At 66.7% G+C, this 15,758-nt stretch overlaps 1 protein-coding gene across 1 annotated transcript; it reads right to left on the reverse strand.

The window, feature by feature from the left end:
* Nucleotides 1-1,273: 1,273 nt before the first annotated feature.
* MAMSTR (MEF2 activating motif and SAP domain containing transcriptional regulator) lies at nt 1,274-10,747 on the reverse strand. Its single transcript, XM_065420854.1, has 14 exons — nt 10,693-10,747; nt 8,952-9,005; nt 8,657-8,715; nt 8,067-8,142; nt 7,662-7,811; nt 7,087-7,250; nt 6,588-6,701; nt 5,971-6,211; nt 4,349-4,422; nt 3,025-3,114; nt 2,730-2,957; nt 2,294-2,422; nt 2,133-2,187; nt 1,274-1,665 (listed from the first exon to the last, which is right to left on the reverse strand). Exons 1-14 carry the CDS (start codon nt 10,745-10,747, stop codon nt 1,274-1,276), a joined length of 1,881 nt encoding a protein of 626 aa, XP_065276926.1.
* Between the last annotated feature and the right edge of the window lie 5,011 nt (nt 10,748-15,758).

Raw genomic sequence — 15,758 nt, forward strand, 5'->3', positions numbered from 1 at the left:
CAGCCCCCAATAGAACACTAGGCTCAGCAAATGGTACAGTCCAACTAAGATGGTGTCTACAGTTGCCATTTCCCCACCCCCCTCTGCCAGTAAAACATGAGGTAAAAAACAAATGGTATGATCCATCCAAGATGGCATCTAGAGTTGGCTTCTCCACTCCCAACCCAGCTAGGTACAAAGATGGCACAATCCAAACTAAGATGGTTTCCACATCCTCCCCTCTGGTCAATAAGACACTGGAGTCAAAGGTGGTATGTCCCAAACAAGATGGCATCCCACAGGTGGAGTTGCCTTCCGCCTGCCAATGAAACACTTAGGTTCAATTAAATGGTATGGCCCAAATAAAGAGGGCATTTGGACTTGGCATCACCCCAAGCACCAATGACTGGACCAATCCAAGATGGCACCTAGAGCTGACGTGACTCAAACATCAGTAGTCTGATCCATTTAAGATGGTGGTGGAAGCTGGCATCACCCCCAAACAATGGCTTAACCCATTCAAGAGCTGATGTGACCCTGAACACTTATGGTATGATTTATATAAGATGGCAGCCACCCGCCATATCACTCTGAACACCAACAGTTTGATCCTTCCAAGATGTCCTTTGGGGCTGACAACCAAAACAGCAATGGTTTAATCCATCCAAGATGGCATCCAGTGTTGACATCACCCAGTAAAATGGCTACACCCATCCAAGATGGTGTCTGGAGTTGGCATCACCCCCAAGCAATGGTTTCATCCACCCAACATAGCATCCAGTTGGCTTCACCGATCAATGGTGGCATCCCGAGCTGATGTCAACTCCAAACAATGGTTTCACCCATCCAAGATGGCATCTGGAATTGATATCACTGCAAACAATGGTTTCACCTATCCAAGATAGCACCCGGAGTTGATGTCACCCTGAGTAATGGTTCCAAACATCCAAGATGGCACCTGCAATTGAGGTCACACCAAACAAGGGTTCCACCCATCCAAGATGGTGCCGCGAGTTGACGTCACCGCGAATAATGCTTTTACTCATTCAAGATGGAGTTAACGTCACCCATCCAAGATGGCGCCTGGAGTTGATGTCACCCTGAACAATGGTTCCACCATCCAAGATGGCGCCCAGTTTTGGCATCACTACAAACTATGGTTCCTCCCATCCAAGATGGCGCCTGGAGTTGACGTCACCCATCCAAGATGGCACCTGCATTGGTGTGATTTGTTGGCGTCTCTGGCGTGGCGGTGGGGGGCTCCCCGTGGCCGGGCCGGGGGGGCCCGCACCCTCTACCACTGCTCCACCATCAGGTCAATCATGTGGTTGACGCTCAGTTCAGGCGAGTCAAAGAAATCAGTGGAGAAGATGCTGCTGCCGCCGGGGGTGCCGGGCCCCAGCCCCGAGGCCGGGCCAGCTGTCAAGGCCTCCAGCCAATCGACGGGGTCGAAGGCGGGCCGGGGGCTGGGCGACGGGGGCCCCTCCAGGGGCTCCGGGGAGAAGACCCCACGCAGGGAGTCCGAGGGGGACGAGGAGGAGGAGGAGGGAGGGGTGAGGAAGTCGTAGTGGCCGGGGAAATCCAAGATGGCTGCTGCCGGCGGGGTGTGACGGGGCTTCTTGCACGGCGCCTCCTGCTGGCTGAGGGGCGAGGGGGGCCGGCGTGGCTCTGTGGGGAGCAGATCACCTGGAGAGGGGGCGGGGGGGGGGTTAGATGGACATGGGATGCTGAATGACACCCCCTCCAACCCGCTCCCTGCAGCCAGCGCCCCCTGCTGAGACCCCTACCCCACCCCTTCACAGCCCCACCTCCCGCCCCGCTCCCTGCAGCCCAGCGTCCCCCGCTGAGCCCCCTACCCCACCCCTTCAAAGCCCCACCTCCCGCCCCGCTCCCTGCAGCCCAGCGTCCCCCGCTGAGCCCCCTACCCCACCCCTTCACAGCCCCACCTGCCGCCCCGCTCCCTGCAGCCCAGCGCCCCCCACTGAGCCCCTGCCCCGCTCCCCACAGCCCAGCGCCCCCTGCTGAGCCCCCCACCCTGCTCCCCGCAGCCCAGCGCCCCCTGCTGAGCCCCCGCCCCACTCCCTGCACCATGGCACCCCATACACCAGGCTGGGGCAGGGGAGCGAGGGGAGTGGGGGTACCCGGGGTCTCACCTGCACACGCCAGCGGCTCCTCCAGGATGTCTTCGATCGACTGACTTGGGACCAGCTGCGGACGGGGAGGGAGAAAGGGAGTGAAGGGCAGAGACGGGGACACGGCCCCTCTGGGGTGGGGTGCGGGGGCTGGGTATATGGGGACACCCCCCCCCCCATACCTGGGCTTTCTGGATGGCCTCCTGCAGCTCCTCCTCCAGGGAGCGGGGGCCTGGGGCGGGGCTGGCCGTGATCTGCAGGGGCAGTTCTAGGTCCTCCCCGATTGGCTCACAGGAAGGGGGGCAAAAAACCTGAGGGGGGGGATGGACATGGGGGTAAATTTGAGGTTCCCCCAGCTCATCTCCTGCTCCCCACATGGCCCTATGGCCCTCCCTCCTTGGCATGGCTCCGCCTCCCCCCCCAGTGCCCCTCCCCTCCCAACTTGTCATGACTCCGCCCCTCAGCCTCTCCCTTGGGATGCCCCGCCCTCTCTGACTGCTCCACCCACTCCAATTATGGTATGGCCACGCCCACTGCCATGCCCCTCCCATTTGGCCCAGCTTCCCTGCCCCGATCACGCCCCGCCCCCAGCATACAAGCCCCGCCCCTGGCACTCACGCCACGCCCCCAGCTCTCACCAGGAACCCCTCTCTCCCGGGCACTGTGCCCTCGGGCGTCTCCCCAGCGGGGGTCTGGGGGCCGTGGCTGGCCGGGGGTGAGGGGGGGCAGGGGCTCCCCCTCCGGGCGGCCGCGCCGGCACTTGTGCAGCTGCAGCTCCTCCCGCAGGTCGTCGGCCTCCTGCTGCTCCCGCTGCAGCTCCCAGGTGAGGCTGTCGATGAGCCGCTGCTTCTCCCGCAGCGCCCGGTCGGCGGGGGGCAAGGCCGGGGGGGGGCGGCCCCGGGGCCCCCCGCACCTGGAAGGGCTTCAACCGCTCCAGCAGGGCTGGCTTGGTGCCCGACACTGGCAGCCCGCGCTGGCGCAGCTGCTGGCGGAGCTCTGACACCTGGGGGATGGGGGGGTGTTAGTGGGGGGGCGGGGGGCCTTAGTCTGGGACAGACGGATGCCCCCGTTCCACCCCCCCACCAAGAATGTCTTCTTGACAGAGGAGAAGGGAACCCCCAATCCTCCAGCCCCTCACAAACTCCCTACCCCCATAATCCCTCCCCCACCCCTTCACAGCCCCACCCCCACCGCTCCAATAACCCCCTCACAGCCCTTCCCACCCCTCCAGTAACCCCCTCCCACCCCTTCACAGCCCCACCCCCACTGCTCCAATAACCCCTCCCCCCTCTTCACAGCCCCACTGCTCCAATAACCCCTTCACAGCCCCACTGCTCCAATAACCCCCTCCCACCCCTTCACAGCCCCACCCCCACTGCTCCAATAACCCCCTCACAGCCCTTCACAGCCCCACCCCTCCAAAAAAACCCTCACAGCCCTTCCTAGCCCCACGCCTCCAAAAAACCCTTCACAGCCCCACCCCCATCGCTCCAATAACCCCCTCCCCCCTTCACAGCCCCACCCGCACCGCTCCAATAACCCCTCCCCCTTTTCACAGCCCACCCCCACCGCTCCAATAACCCCTCCCCCCTTCACAGCCCCACCCCCACCGCTCCAATAACCCCTCCCCCCTCTTCACAGCCCCACCCCTCCAATAACCCCCTCCCCCCCTTCACAGCTCCACCCCTCCAATAACCCCTCCCTCCTCTTCACAGCCCCACCCCCACCACTCCAATAACGCCCTCACAGCCCCACCCCCACCGCTCCAATAACCCCTCCCCACCCGTTCACAGCCCCACCCCCACCATTCAAATAACCCCTCCCCATCTCTTCATAGCCCCATCCCCACCCCTCCAATAAACCCCTCCCACCCCTTCACAGCCCCACCCCTCCAGAAACCCCTCCCACTTTTTCACAGCCCATCCCCCACTGCTTCAATAACCCCTCCCACCCCTTCACAGCCCCACCTCCACCCCTCCAATAACCCCTCCCCACCTCTTCACAGCCCCACTGCACCCTTCTAATAACCCCTCCCCCTCACAGCCCCACCCCTCCAGTAACCCCCTCCCACCCCGTCACAACCCCCCCACGCCCATGACCCTCCAGCATTCCCTCACAACCCCCAAATCCCCACTCCCCATTTCCTCCTCCTCCACCCTGGCAGCCCCCCGCCAGTCCCTGCCTCCAGGGGGGAACCGGGTCCCCCCCAGATTTTCCCCCCTCACAGACACACTCACTGTCAGGTCATCCAGGTTGGCGGGCAGCAGCTCAGGCTTGGGGGGCACAGGAGGGGTGGGAGGGGTGGGGGGGGCTGCCAGGGTAATTGGGGGGGGCCGCGAAGCTGATCACCGGATCTGGGGAAATACTGGGGGGGAGGGGCAGAGAGAGAGGAGGCGTTAGAGGGGGGCAGATTCAGCGAGGGGGGATTGAGAGGGTTCAGTGGGGGTACCTGGCACTCGGGGGGTGCAGTGGGACTTGGGGATACCTGGTGATCAGGGGTGCAGGGGGGTACCCCCGGTTCAGGGGGGTTGGGGGGTACCTGGCACTCAGCAGGTGCAGGGGGACTTGGGGGGGTACCTGGCACTGAGGGGGTTCAGGGGTTGGGAGTACCTGGCACTCAGGGGGTGCAGAGGAAGTTGGGGGTACCTGGCACTCAGGGGGAGTTGGGGGGTGCAGGGAGGTACCTGGCGCTCAGGGGTGCAGGGGGTGCAGGGAGTTACCTGGTGATCAGGGAGTACAGGGGGGTACCTGGTGCGCAGGGGGTGCAGGGAGTACCTGGCACTCAGGGGGTGCATGGCGGTGCAGGGGGGGTATCTGGTGCTCAAGGAGTGCAGAGGAAGTTGGGGGTACCTGGTGCTCAGGGGGAGTTGGGGGGTACCTGGCACTCAGGGGGTGCAGGGCACTGCAGGGGGTACCTGGCGCTCAGGAGGTGCAGGGAGGTGCAGGGGGGTACCTGGCACTCAGGGGGTGCAGGGCACTGCAGGGGGGTACCTGGCGCTCAGGAGGTGCAGGGCACTGCAGGGGGTACCTGGCGCTCAGGAGGTGCAGGGGGGTGGAGGGGGGTACCTGGCGCTCAGGGGGAGTTGGGGGTACCTGGCACTCAGGGGGTGCAGGGCACTGCAGGGGGGTACCTGGCGCTCAGGGGGAGTTGGGGGTACCTGGCACTCAGGAGGTGCAGGGCACTGCAGGGGGGTACCTGGCACTCAGGAGGTGCAGGGGGTGCAGGGGGGTACCTGGCACTCAGGGGGTGCAGGGGGTGCAGGGGGTACCTGGCGCTCAGGAGGTGCAGGGGGGTGCAGGGGGGTACCTGGCACTCAGGAGGTGCAGGGCACTGCAGGGGGGTAGCTGGCGCTCAGGAGGTGCAGGGCACTGCAGGGGGTACCTGGCGCTCAGGAGGTGCAGGGGGGTGGAGGGGGGTACCTGGCGCTCAGGGGGAGTTGGGGGTACCTGGCGCTCAGGGGGTGCAGGGCACTGCAGGGGGGTACCTGGCGCTCAGGGGGAGTTGGGGGTACCTGGCACTCAGGGGGTGCAGGGCACTGCAGGGGGGTACCTGGCACTCAGGAGGTGCAGGGGGTGCAGGGGGGTACCTGGCACTCAGGGGGTGCAGGGCACTGCAGGGGGGTACCTGGCACTCAGGAGGTGCAGGGGGTGCAGGGGGGTACCTGGCGCTCAGGAGGTGCAGGGGGGTGGAGGGGGGTACCTGGCACTCAGGGGGTGCAGGGCACTGCAGGGGGGTACCTGGCACTCAGGAGGTGCAGGGGGGTGGAGGGGGGTACCTGGCACTCAGGAGGTGCAGGGCACTGCAGGGGGGTACCTGGCGCTCAGGAGGTGCAGGGGGGTGGAGGGGGGTACCTGGCACTCAGGGGGTGCAGGGCCGGCACACACAGCGCTGCGGGGGACCCCGGGGGGACCGGCGGCTGCTGCTGCTGCAGGATCTGGAGCTGGAGGAAGAGCTGCTGCTGCTGGAGCAGGCGGGCGTAGGCGGCGTCCAGGGGGGCCGGGGCCCGGGGGGGCCGGGCCGCAGGGGGCACGTACTGATGGTACTTCAGCTTCCTCACCTTGGGCTTGGGATCCTTCGTCTTCTTGGGGCGTGGGGGGCCCTGGGGAAGGGGGAAAACCTGGCTGGGACCTGCCGAGTGGGGCCCCCTCCCTATCCCCCTACTGGGATCCCCCCCAACTCCAGCCTCACCCCCCCCCACCAGGACACCCCAATTCTGTCCCCCCCACTCCCTGGCTGGGGCATCTCAATGCTGGCACCACTTTCCCATATCCTCGCTGGGACACCCCAATACTCACCCCCCAACACCCCCCCCGCTGGGACACCCCAACTCCAGCCCCCTGCTGGGACACCCCAACACCCACCCCCGGCTGGGACACCCCAACTCCAGCACCCCCACATTCCCCTCTCAGTTCCTGCTGGGGACCCGCCCCCCTCGTCCCACAGCCCCCCACCCCTGGCCCCAGCTTGGCACCTACCTTGGGCAGCAAGGCCGGGGCCTTAGCCGGGGGACCGCCCCCAGGAGGTTGGGATTCGGGGTCCGGGGCAAGCGCTGACGGGGGCTGGGACTCCAGGATCGACAGCTGCTCTGACTGCAGGGAGAGGGGCCCAGAAAGCCAAGGAGTCACACAGCAGGGATAGAACCCAGGAGTCCTGGCTCCCAGCCCCCCTCCGCCGCCCCCAACTCTAACCACTAGACCCCACTCCCCTTCCAGAGCCGGGGATAGAACCCAGGAGTCCTGGCTCCCAGCCCCCCTCCGCCGCCCCCAACTCTAACCACTAGACCCCACTCCCCTTCCAGAGCCGGGGAGAGAACCCAGGAGTCCTGGCTCCCAGCCCCCCCCCCCCCGCAGTTTGAAAAGCCAGACACCAGATGGCAGCAGAGACCCAGGGCACCCCCCAGCTCTGCCGGTGCCCCTCACTCTCGACCCGCAGCCCCCTCCTGTCCCCAGCTCTGGGCTCCGCCATGTATCTCACCTGGACAGCGGCCCCTGAGGCCGAGGGGGGGGATGGGTTGCCGGGGGGGCCCCCCAGGCAGGGGGTGAAGCGCGGGGAAGTAGAGGAGGACGACGATGACGATGACGAGCTGCTGAGATCCTCGTCTAATAGGAAGGTCCCAGGGGCAGCAGGGGCTGGATCAGCTGGGGGGGCGGGGTGAGGGGAATTAGACCAGTTTTGAAAATCTCACCTGCCCCCCTGAGCCAGCAGGTCCCCGCCCTGGCACCGGATGGGAGCCGGCGCCCCCTATTCCCAGAACGCTTCCACCTTCAGCCACTCATTTAGCCTTAGACCCAGGGAGAGAACCCAGGAGTCCTGGCTCCCAGCCCCACTGCTCTAACCACTAGACACCGCTCCCTTCCCAGAGCCGGGGAGAGAACCCAGGAGTCCTGGCTCCCAGCCCCCCTGCTCTCACCACTAGACACCGCTCCCTTCCCAGAGCCGGGGAGAGAACCCAGGAGTCCTGGCTCCCAGCCCCCCCTGCTCTCACCACTAGACCCCGCTCCCCTCCCAGAGCCGGGGAGAGAACCCAGGAGTCCTGGCACCTGCTGTACCTTTCACAGCATCTTTGAGGCTGGCGTCCAGGGAAAGGATGTTTTTCGTCACGAGTTCCAGTGGCCCCGGCCGTTGCAGGAGTTTCTCCTTCAGATCCTCGGCCAGACGCGTCTTCTTCTCCTTCCGCTCTGTGGGGTCCCCCCCAGACTCTGCCAGGGGGGCACAGAGTGAGTGGGGGGGTGCAGGCCATGGGGGGGGGAGCCCAAGTACCATGCACTGATCTGTTTGTGCCAGTTATGGGACCCAGACATCTGGGAGAAGGAACCAGGAACCCAGGCGGCCAGGCAGATGAGCCATAGATGGGCTGGGGCAAAGGACTGGGGACCCAGGTGTCCTGGTGGGGGGGGGACCCCAGATGAGCCGGAGCATGGGATTGGGGACCCAGGTGTCCGGGCAGCACCTACCTTCTGTGAACTGGCCCTTGGCAGCTCCCACTTTGTGGGTTCTCGTCTGGACCTTCACCTTCAGGGTCTCGTCGGCCTGTAAGGGGTGGGAGTGGGGGTCAGAACAGCCTGGAGCAGCAAAGGAGGGGTATTGGGGTGCTGGGGGGGAGCAAGGCAGGAGCGCTGATTGCTGGGTTGGAGTGGGGTCTAGTGGTTAGAGCAGCGGGGGCTGGGAGTCAGGGCTTCTGGGTTCTCTCTCTAGCTCTGGGAGGATTGTGGAGTCTAGTGGGGAGGGGGGGCTGGGAACCAGGACACCTGGGTTCTATCCTGGCTCTGGGAGGGGAATGGGGTCTAGTGGTTAGAGTGTGTGGGGGTATTGGAACCAGGACTCCTGGGTTCTCTCTGCTGCGAGTCCCTTCCCCTCCCTGTGGCTCAGTTTCCCCCTCTGCCCAATGGGGAGTTTGACTCCCATCCACCTGAATGCATCTCCAGCACTCTAAGCCCCCTCCAGTGGGTGGGGATCATTTGCATATTCCATTACCCAGCCTGCCTTGCAGCAGCAACATAGCCACACAAGCCTCCCCTGCCCCCAGGCCATCCCACTTGCTCACCCGGCTCTGCTCTGGGGTCCCGTTCACCTCCAGGTAGGTTGGGGGGGGCTTGGTCAGAGCTGGAGGGAGAGATGGGAAGGTTAGCGCCCCCCACCCTCAGCAGGAGAGGGGTCCCTGGAAGCCAAGGAGGGCTGTGAGTTGGGGTTTCAGCCCAGACATGCTGTGGTTGGTTACCCACCACCTCCCTGCTCCCCCAGGGCCCCAGACCTCCCCCCGTCCCTCCCCCATAGACCCATTCCTTAACAGCCCTACTTGCCCCCCCCCTTACCAGCCCCTCCTCCTTGGTCCCACTCACGTGTCAGGAGATGCTGCTCCTGGGATCTGCGATGCTGCATCCTCAGCTGCAGCACTGGGGGAGGAAGGACACAGTCAGGGGGGGTGAGACCACCAGCCCCTCTGCCCACGTCCCAGGGGTTCCCCCCCAGAGCTCTGCACACAACCCCCCACCCCGCGCCAGTCCCCAGTGCCTCTCAGTTCCCACCCGGGATGGAGGGGGGGGAAACGGGGGTGGGGGGAGGGGCATGGGATTGGGGTGCAGGGGGTGGGGTGGAGAGGAGGGGCCAGGGAGGGGCAGGTGGGGAAAGGGGAGGGGCACAGGAGGGGAGCAGGCAGAGGAGGGGGAGGGGCGTGGTGCTCCGGTCTATTCTTGTCCCTTCCCCCCCCCCCAGCAGGTGTCTGGCGGGTGGCAGCTGGGGTGAGGGGAGTGAGAGCTATTTCGGGAGCTGGTAACATGAGACCCCCCCGCCCCCCACAGAACCACCCTCTCCCCACCCCATATAACCCCCCACCAATGGAATACCCCCAGGGGCTCAGCAGGGGGGTGCTGGGCTGCAGGGGGTGGGGCGGGGGCCCAGCACAGGGTGCTGGACTGTAGGGGGTGGGGCGGGGGGCTCAGCAGGGGGCGCTGGGTTGCGGGGAGCAGGGCGGGAGGTGGGGCTGTGAAGGGGTGGTGTAGGGGTCTCAGCAGGGGGCGCTGGGCTGCACGGGGCGGGGCGGGAGGCTCAGCAGGCGATGCTGGGCTGCGGGGCGGGGGCTCAGCAGGGGGCGCTGGGCTGCAGGGAGCGGGGCGGGGGGCTCGGCGGGGGCACTGGGCTGCAGGGAGCGGGGCAGGGGCTCGGCGGGGGCACTGGGCTGCAGGGAGGGGGGGGGCTTAGCGGGGGGTGCTGGGCTGCAGGGAGTGGGGGGGCTCAGTGGGGGGCGCTGGGTTGCAGGGGGCGGGGCGGGGGCTCGGCGGGGGCACTGGGCTACAGGGGGCACTAAACTGCAGACTCTAGCTCTGATCCCGTGGGCTGCGGCTGGCTCTGGGGTGGCTGCGGCCGGCAGCCAAGAGGAGATTTAGGACAGGAAGTGAAGAAGCAGCTCATTTCCAGGCGGGGGGGACACGGAACATCCCGATTCGTTAACCCCTGCAGGGCTGGCTAATATCTCCGGGCAGAGCAGGCAGAGGGGGGCTACAGCGCAGAGCTCCAGACCCCAGCTGCCCCCTTTCCCCATTGGTGCCATTCACTCCCCGTCCTCCCCCACCCTTTGTGGCTAAACCAGGGCCTGGGCTTTGCCCCGGCCGGGAGGGGGGCAGGGTTGTTTTGCTCACAGACACCCCCCTCCCCCCAGCTGGGGAATCCCTTCAGCTCTGGGACCCAGGCATCCGGGCAGAGGCGGGACCTTAGGTAGGCCAGAATGAGGCCTTGGAGACCCAGACATGCAGGACAGGGGATCTGCTGTCTGGGACGCCTGGGTCCCTGGCGCTGAGCCCCCCTGCTCTAACCACCAGACCCCACTCCCCTCCCCGAGCTGGGATAGAACCCAGGAGTCCTGGCTCTCAGCCCCCCCCGCTCTAACCACCAGACCCCACTCCCCTCCCCGAGCTGGGATAGAACCCAGGAGTCCTGGCTCTCAGCCCCCCCGCTCTAACCACCAGACCCCACTCCCCTCCCAGAGCTGGGATAGAACCCAGGAGTCCTGGCTCCCAGCCCCCCGCTTTACCGTCCGCCCCTCGAGCCCCTGCGCTGGGGGCCCCGTTTTCCAGCCCCACTCACCGGATCGGAACTTGCTGCGGATCAGCATGGAGCGCTCGGAGGCCAACAGGGTCATGGTCAGGGCTGGGGGTGTAGAGCGCGAAGGGGGGGGGCACCTGGCCAGCTGCCCTGGGCTGGGGGGACCCCAAAACAATCCAGCAGGGAGGAGAGACCGAAGGAGAAGGGGGGGGGGTCACAGACGGAGCTTGTGCCTGAACAACCCCTCCCCCGAGAGAGGGGCCCCCATAAGTTGAGGGGACAGAAATGCCCCAGGGCTGGATAATGGGGGGCAGGGAACTCTCAAAAACTTCCACTCAGTGGCTCTCAGCCCTCCCACTCCCCTCCCTGAGCTGGGACAGAAACCCAGGCGTCCTGGCTCCCAGCCCCCCCACCCCCTCCCCAATCCTGTTGGGACAGAGATTATTCCCTGCATAGGGGGTCATTTTAATTCTAGACACACACACCCCGGTTCCTTGCTGGGGGTGGGGGAAGGGCAGATCTAGGGGGCTCTGTTTGGAGGGGGAGCAGAACAAAGGGATGGGGGGGATCCGGGGGCCAATTTCGGGAGCTTGGGGGTCAGGATGGGGACAGTTTAGAGGGAGGCCTATCTGGGGGACAGATTCGGGGGGATGGGGCAGGGGGTCAGAGAGCAGGATTTGGGGGGATCTGGTGGGGCACTTTCTGGGACATGAGGATCTAGGGGGCAGATTTCAGGGGGGCTATAAGGGGTCAGATTTGGGAGATCAGATATTGGGGGAAAGGGATTGGGACAGGTTTGAGGGCAGGATGTCTTGAGGGGCAGATTGGGGTGGCTGGGGCAGGACTGGGTGAAGGGAGATCAACTGGGGGGTCAGGATTGTGGAGAGGGATGGGGTCAGGTTTGGGGGATCTAGGGGCCAAGCAGTGGGTTGGAGGCCCCAGGGGGCAGGTTGGGGGATTGGGGGGCTCCAGGGGGGCAATTTGGGGGGATTGGGGGGCTCCAGGGGGGTGGATAGTGGGGATTGGGGGACTCCAGGGGGCAGGTTGGGGGGAATGGGGGCCCCATGGGGCAGGTTTGGGGATTGGGGGCTTCAGGAAGCAGGATGGGACCCCCCAGGGGGCGTGTTGGGTGATCACAGGGCCCCAGAGAGCAGGTGGGGGGATAGCGGGGCCCCAGGGGGTGGGTTGGGGGTATCAGGGGCCCCAGGGGCTGGGCTGGGGGATCGGAGGGCTCCAGAGGGTGGGTTGGGGGATCTTGGGGGCCAGTGGGCGGGTTGGGGGATCGGGGGCCCCAGGTGGCAGGTTGGGGGGGTCGGGAGCCCCAGGGGGCGGGTTGCCGGTTGGGGGATCGGGGTCCCACCCACCAGCGCCGCGCGGTGACTGTCCCGGTCGCTGTCCGGCCCGGCTCGGTCGGTCTCTCCCCCGCGGGTCCCCGGCCCGGCTGCGTGGGGGGTGCTGGGGCCGGTCACGGGCGGGCTCTGCAGGCTGGGGGGCGGGGGGACCTTGGGCCGGTGATGTCACAGCTGCCCCCATAAAGGGGGGGGGCGGCAGCTGCCACCTCCCCCCCCCACGTGTGAAAAGGCCCCACCTGCCGGTCACCCGACACCGCCACTCGCGGGCAGGAACGCAGCAGGGACCCGCCCCTGGGCTGGCCCTAGACCCCAGCCCCCTCCCAGAGCCGGGAGAACCCAGGAGTCCTGGCTCCTCCCCCCCCCCCCCCGCCGCTCTAACCATTAGACCCCAGCCCCCTCCCAGAGCCGGGAGAACCCAGGAGTCCTGGCTCCTCCCCCCCCCCCCGCCGCTCTAACCATTAGACCCCAGCCCCCTCCCAGAGCCGGGAGAACCAGGAGTCCTGGCTCCTCCCCCCCCCCCGCCGCTCTAACCATTAGACCCCAGCCCCCTCCCAGAGCCGGGAGAACCCAGGAGTCTGGCTCCTCCCCCCCCCGCCGCTCTAACCATTAGACCCCAGCCCCCTCCCAGAGCCGGGAGAACCCAGGAGTCCTGGCTCCTCCCCCCCCCCCCCGCCGCTCTAACCATTAGACCCCAGCCCCCTCCCAGAGCCGGGAGAACCCAGGAGTCCTGGCTCCTCCCCCCCGCCGCTCTAACCATTAGACCCCAGCCCCCTCCCAGAGCCGGGAGAACCCAGGAGTCCTGGCTCCTCCCCCCCCCGCCGCTCTAACCATTAGACCCCAGCCCCCTCCCAGAGCCGGGAAGAACCCAGGAGTCCTGGCTCCTCCCCCCCCCCCGCCGCTCTAACCATTAGACCCCAGCCCCTCCCAGAGCCGGGAGAACCCAGGAGTCCTGGCTCCTCCCCTCCCCCCCGCCGCTCTAACCATTAGACCCCAGCCCCTCCCAGAGCCGGGAGAACCCAGGAGTCCTGGCTCCTCCCCCCCCCCGCCGCTCTAACCATTAGACCCCAGCCCCCTCCCAGAGCCGGGAGAACCAGGAGTCCTGGCTCCTCCCCTCCCCCCCCGCCGCTCTAACCATTAGACCCCAGCCCCCTCCCAGAGCCGGGAGAACCCAGGAGTCCTGGCTCCTCCCCTCCCCCCGCCGCTCTAACCATTAGACCCCAGCCCCCTCCCAGAGCCGGGAGAACCCAGGAGTCCTGGCTCCTCCCCCCCCCGCCGCTCTAACCATTAGACCCCAGCCCCCTCCCAGAGCCGGGAGAACCCAGGAGTCCTGGCTCCTCCCCTCCCCCCCCTGCTCTAACCATTAGTCTCCAGCCCCCTCCCGTTTGGCCACTAGAGGGGATGTGACTGTTGCACCTTCAGTCAGGACTCCTGGGTCCTATTCCTGGCTCAGCACCTGAACTCCTCACCCAAACACAGACACAGAGTCGCTGAGATTGGGGCCCCGTCGGGCCGGGCGCTGCCCGGACACGGAGTCGCCGAGATCGGGGCCCCGTCGGGCCGGGCGCTGCCAGACACAGAGTCGCTGAGATCGGGGCCCCGTCGGGCCGGGCGGTGCCCGGACACGGAGTCTCCGAGATTGGGGCCCCGTCGCGGCCGGGCGCTGCCCAGACACAGAGTCGCTGAGATTGGGGCCCCGTCGGGCCGGGCGCTGCCCAGACACAGAGTCGCCGAGATCGGGGCCCCGTCGGGCCGGGCGCTGCCCGGACACGGAGTCGCCGAGATTGGGGCCCCGTCGGGCCCGGGCGCTGCCCGGACACAGAGTCGCCGAGATCGGGGCCCCGTCGGGCCGGGCGCTGCCCGGACACGGAGTCGCCGAGATCGGGGCCCCGTCGGGCCGGGCGCTGCCCAGACACAGAGTCGCCGAGATCGGGGCCCCGTCGGGCCGGGCGCTGCCCAGACACAGAGTCTCCGAGATCGGGGCCCCGTCGGGCCGGGCGCTGCCCAGACACAGAGTCTCCGAGATCGGGGCCCCGTCGGGCCGGGCGGTGCCCGGACACGGAGTCTCCGAGATCGGGGCCCCGTCGGGCCGGGCGGTGCCCAGACACAGAGTCACCGAGATCGGGGCCCCCTTGCACTAGGTGTGGCCTGGACACACGTGTTGGGAGCAGGGCTGCGCTGTGGGGCCGTGCGGAGGGCAGTTGTGGGGCCCAGGGCGCGCCAGGGCCCGGCGCGCCGGGTGCCCTTTGCCCTTTGCTAGTGGCTGCAGTGGGGCACTGGGGGATCCCGCGACAGGTGGCACCTGTCTCTGGCTGTCTGGGCCGAGCTGGATTTCACTGACGCTGCGGATCGGTTTCAGCTGCGGTATTTAAAACCGGCCTAATGCCCACCCTGCCCCCAGCCATGGTCCCTCCCGCCCCGCTCCCAGGCCCCGCCTCTGCCTGGCCCTGTACCCCCATGTTCCCCCCAACCCCAGCTCCAGCCCATGCTGACGCTGAGCCAGACAGGGAAAAACGGGTGGGGGTGAGATGGGCTCTGCTCCCTACTGGAGTGTGGGGTGGGGAGGGGCAGCCAGGACTCCTGGGTTCCATCGCCAGTTCTGGCGGGGGGGGGGCGTGGTGTCTAGGGTGTAGAGCAGGGGGGCTGGGAGCCAGGACTCCGGGGTTCTGGGGGGGTTGATCCCCCTCTCTGGGTGCCTGATGGGCGGTTCAGGGCAGGGCTGGGTGCTGGGGGGTGGGGTGGCCTGCAGTCTGGGCGAGATGAGCTCATGCGTCTTTCCCCAGCTAAAGTTTCCAGAATTAAATCACGCCCGGGACTGACGCCATTGATAAATATAGACCCAGCTGGGCCAGCTCCGCTCCGACCACTAGACACCATTCCCCTTCCCAGCCAGGGACTGAACCCAGGAGTCCTGGCTCCCAGCCCCCCCATGCTCTAACCACTAGGCCCCACTCTCCACCCAGAGCCGGGGAGAGAACCCAGGAGTCCTGGCTCCCAGCCCCCCCATGCTCTAACCACTAGGCCCCACTCTCCACCCAGAGCCGGGAGAGAACCCAGGAGTCCTGGCTCCCAGCCCCCCATGCTCTAACCACTAGGCCCCACTCTCCACCCAGAGCCAGGGAGAGAACCCAGGAGTCCTGGCTCCCAGGCCCCACCACAAACACCCCAGCAGGGGCAGCATTGGTCTCTGTCTGACACACTTAGACACCCCTGCAGAGAGATGCTCCAGTGCCCCCTGCTGCAGAGATGGGCGCTGACACAGAGATGTGATTTATTGCTACACACAGTGGAATACACAGTTCGTTCCAAGCCCAGCGCTAGGGGAACGCCATCGGGGTCCCCGCTCTCCCGGAGGGGAGACACTTGGGGACTATTGGGGATCGCCCCCACTGTCCAGGCCCTATGACGTCTGACCCCCCCCACGCCGGGGAGCCCGGGAAGGTGGGTCAGGCGTCGGCAGATGCGCTCACTGGCCGCCCTCCAGCCCGTGGGCCGCCCGCTGGTTGGCTGGCAGTGAGGCCTGCTCCAATTCCCAGAGGAAGCGGCGCAGGCGGCACAGCTGGCGGTGGAGGGAGTCGTCCCGTCACCGGGGCCGCGGGCAGAGCAGGAACCCCTCGCTGGGCAGGATCAGGGGCGGGTGGTCAGAGAAACTCTCGAAGATCTCACCTGGGGGAGGGGAGAGGGGTGAGAGCGGGCGGGGGCTGTGGGTCGGGAGTGAGGGGCGCTGGCAGAGCTGGGGGGGCAGGGCTGGGCTGGGGG

This window comes from Emys orbicularis, chromosome 21, assembly GCF_028017835.1.
Source record: "Emys orbicularis isolate rEmyOrb1 chromosome 21, rEmyOrb1.hap1, whole genome shotgun sequence".
NCBI lineage: Eukaryota > Metazoa > Chordata > Testudines > Emydidae > Emys > Emys orbicularis.

Excerpts from the sequence above, each read along its gene's own strand:
- MAMSTR (XM_065420854.1), bottom strand. The coding sequence starts at position 10,747 with ATGACCCTGTTGGCCTCCGAGCGCTCCATGCTGATCCGCAGCAAGTTC. Across the intron at positions 6,212-6,587 it reads CCCCGGCCTTGCTGCCCAAG|GGCCCCCCACGCCCCAAGAA; the intron begins GTAGGTGCCAAG and ends CCCCTTCCCCAG. Across the intron at positions 2,423-2,729 it reads GTGAGAGCTGGGGGCGTGGC|GTTTTTTGCCCCCCTTCCTG; the intron begins GTGAGTGCCAGG and ends CCCCCCCCTCAG.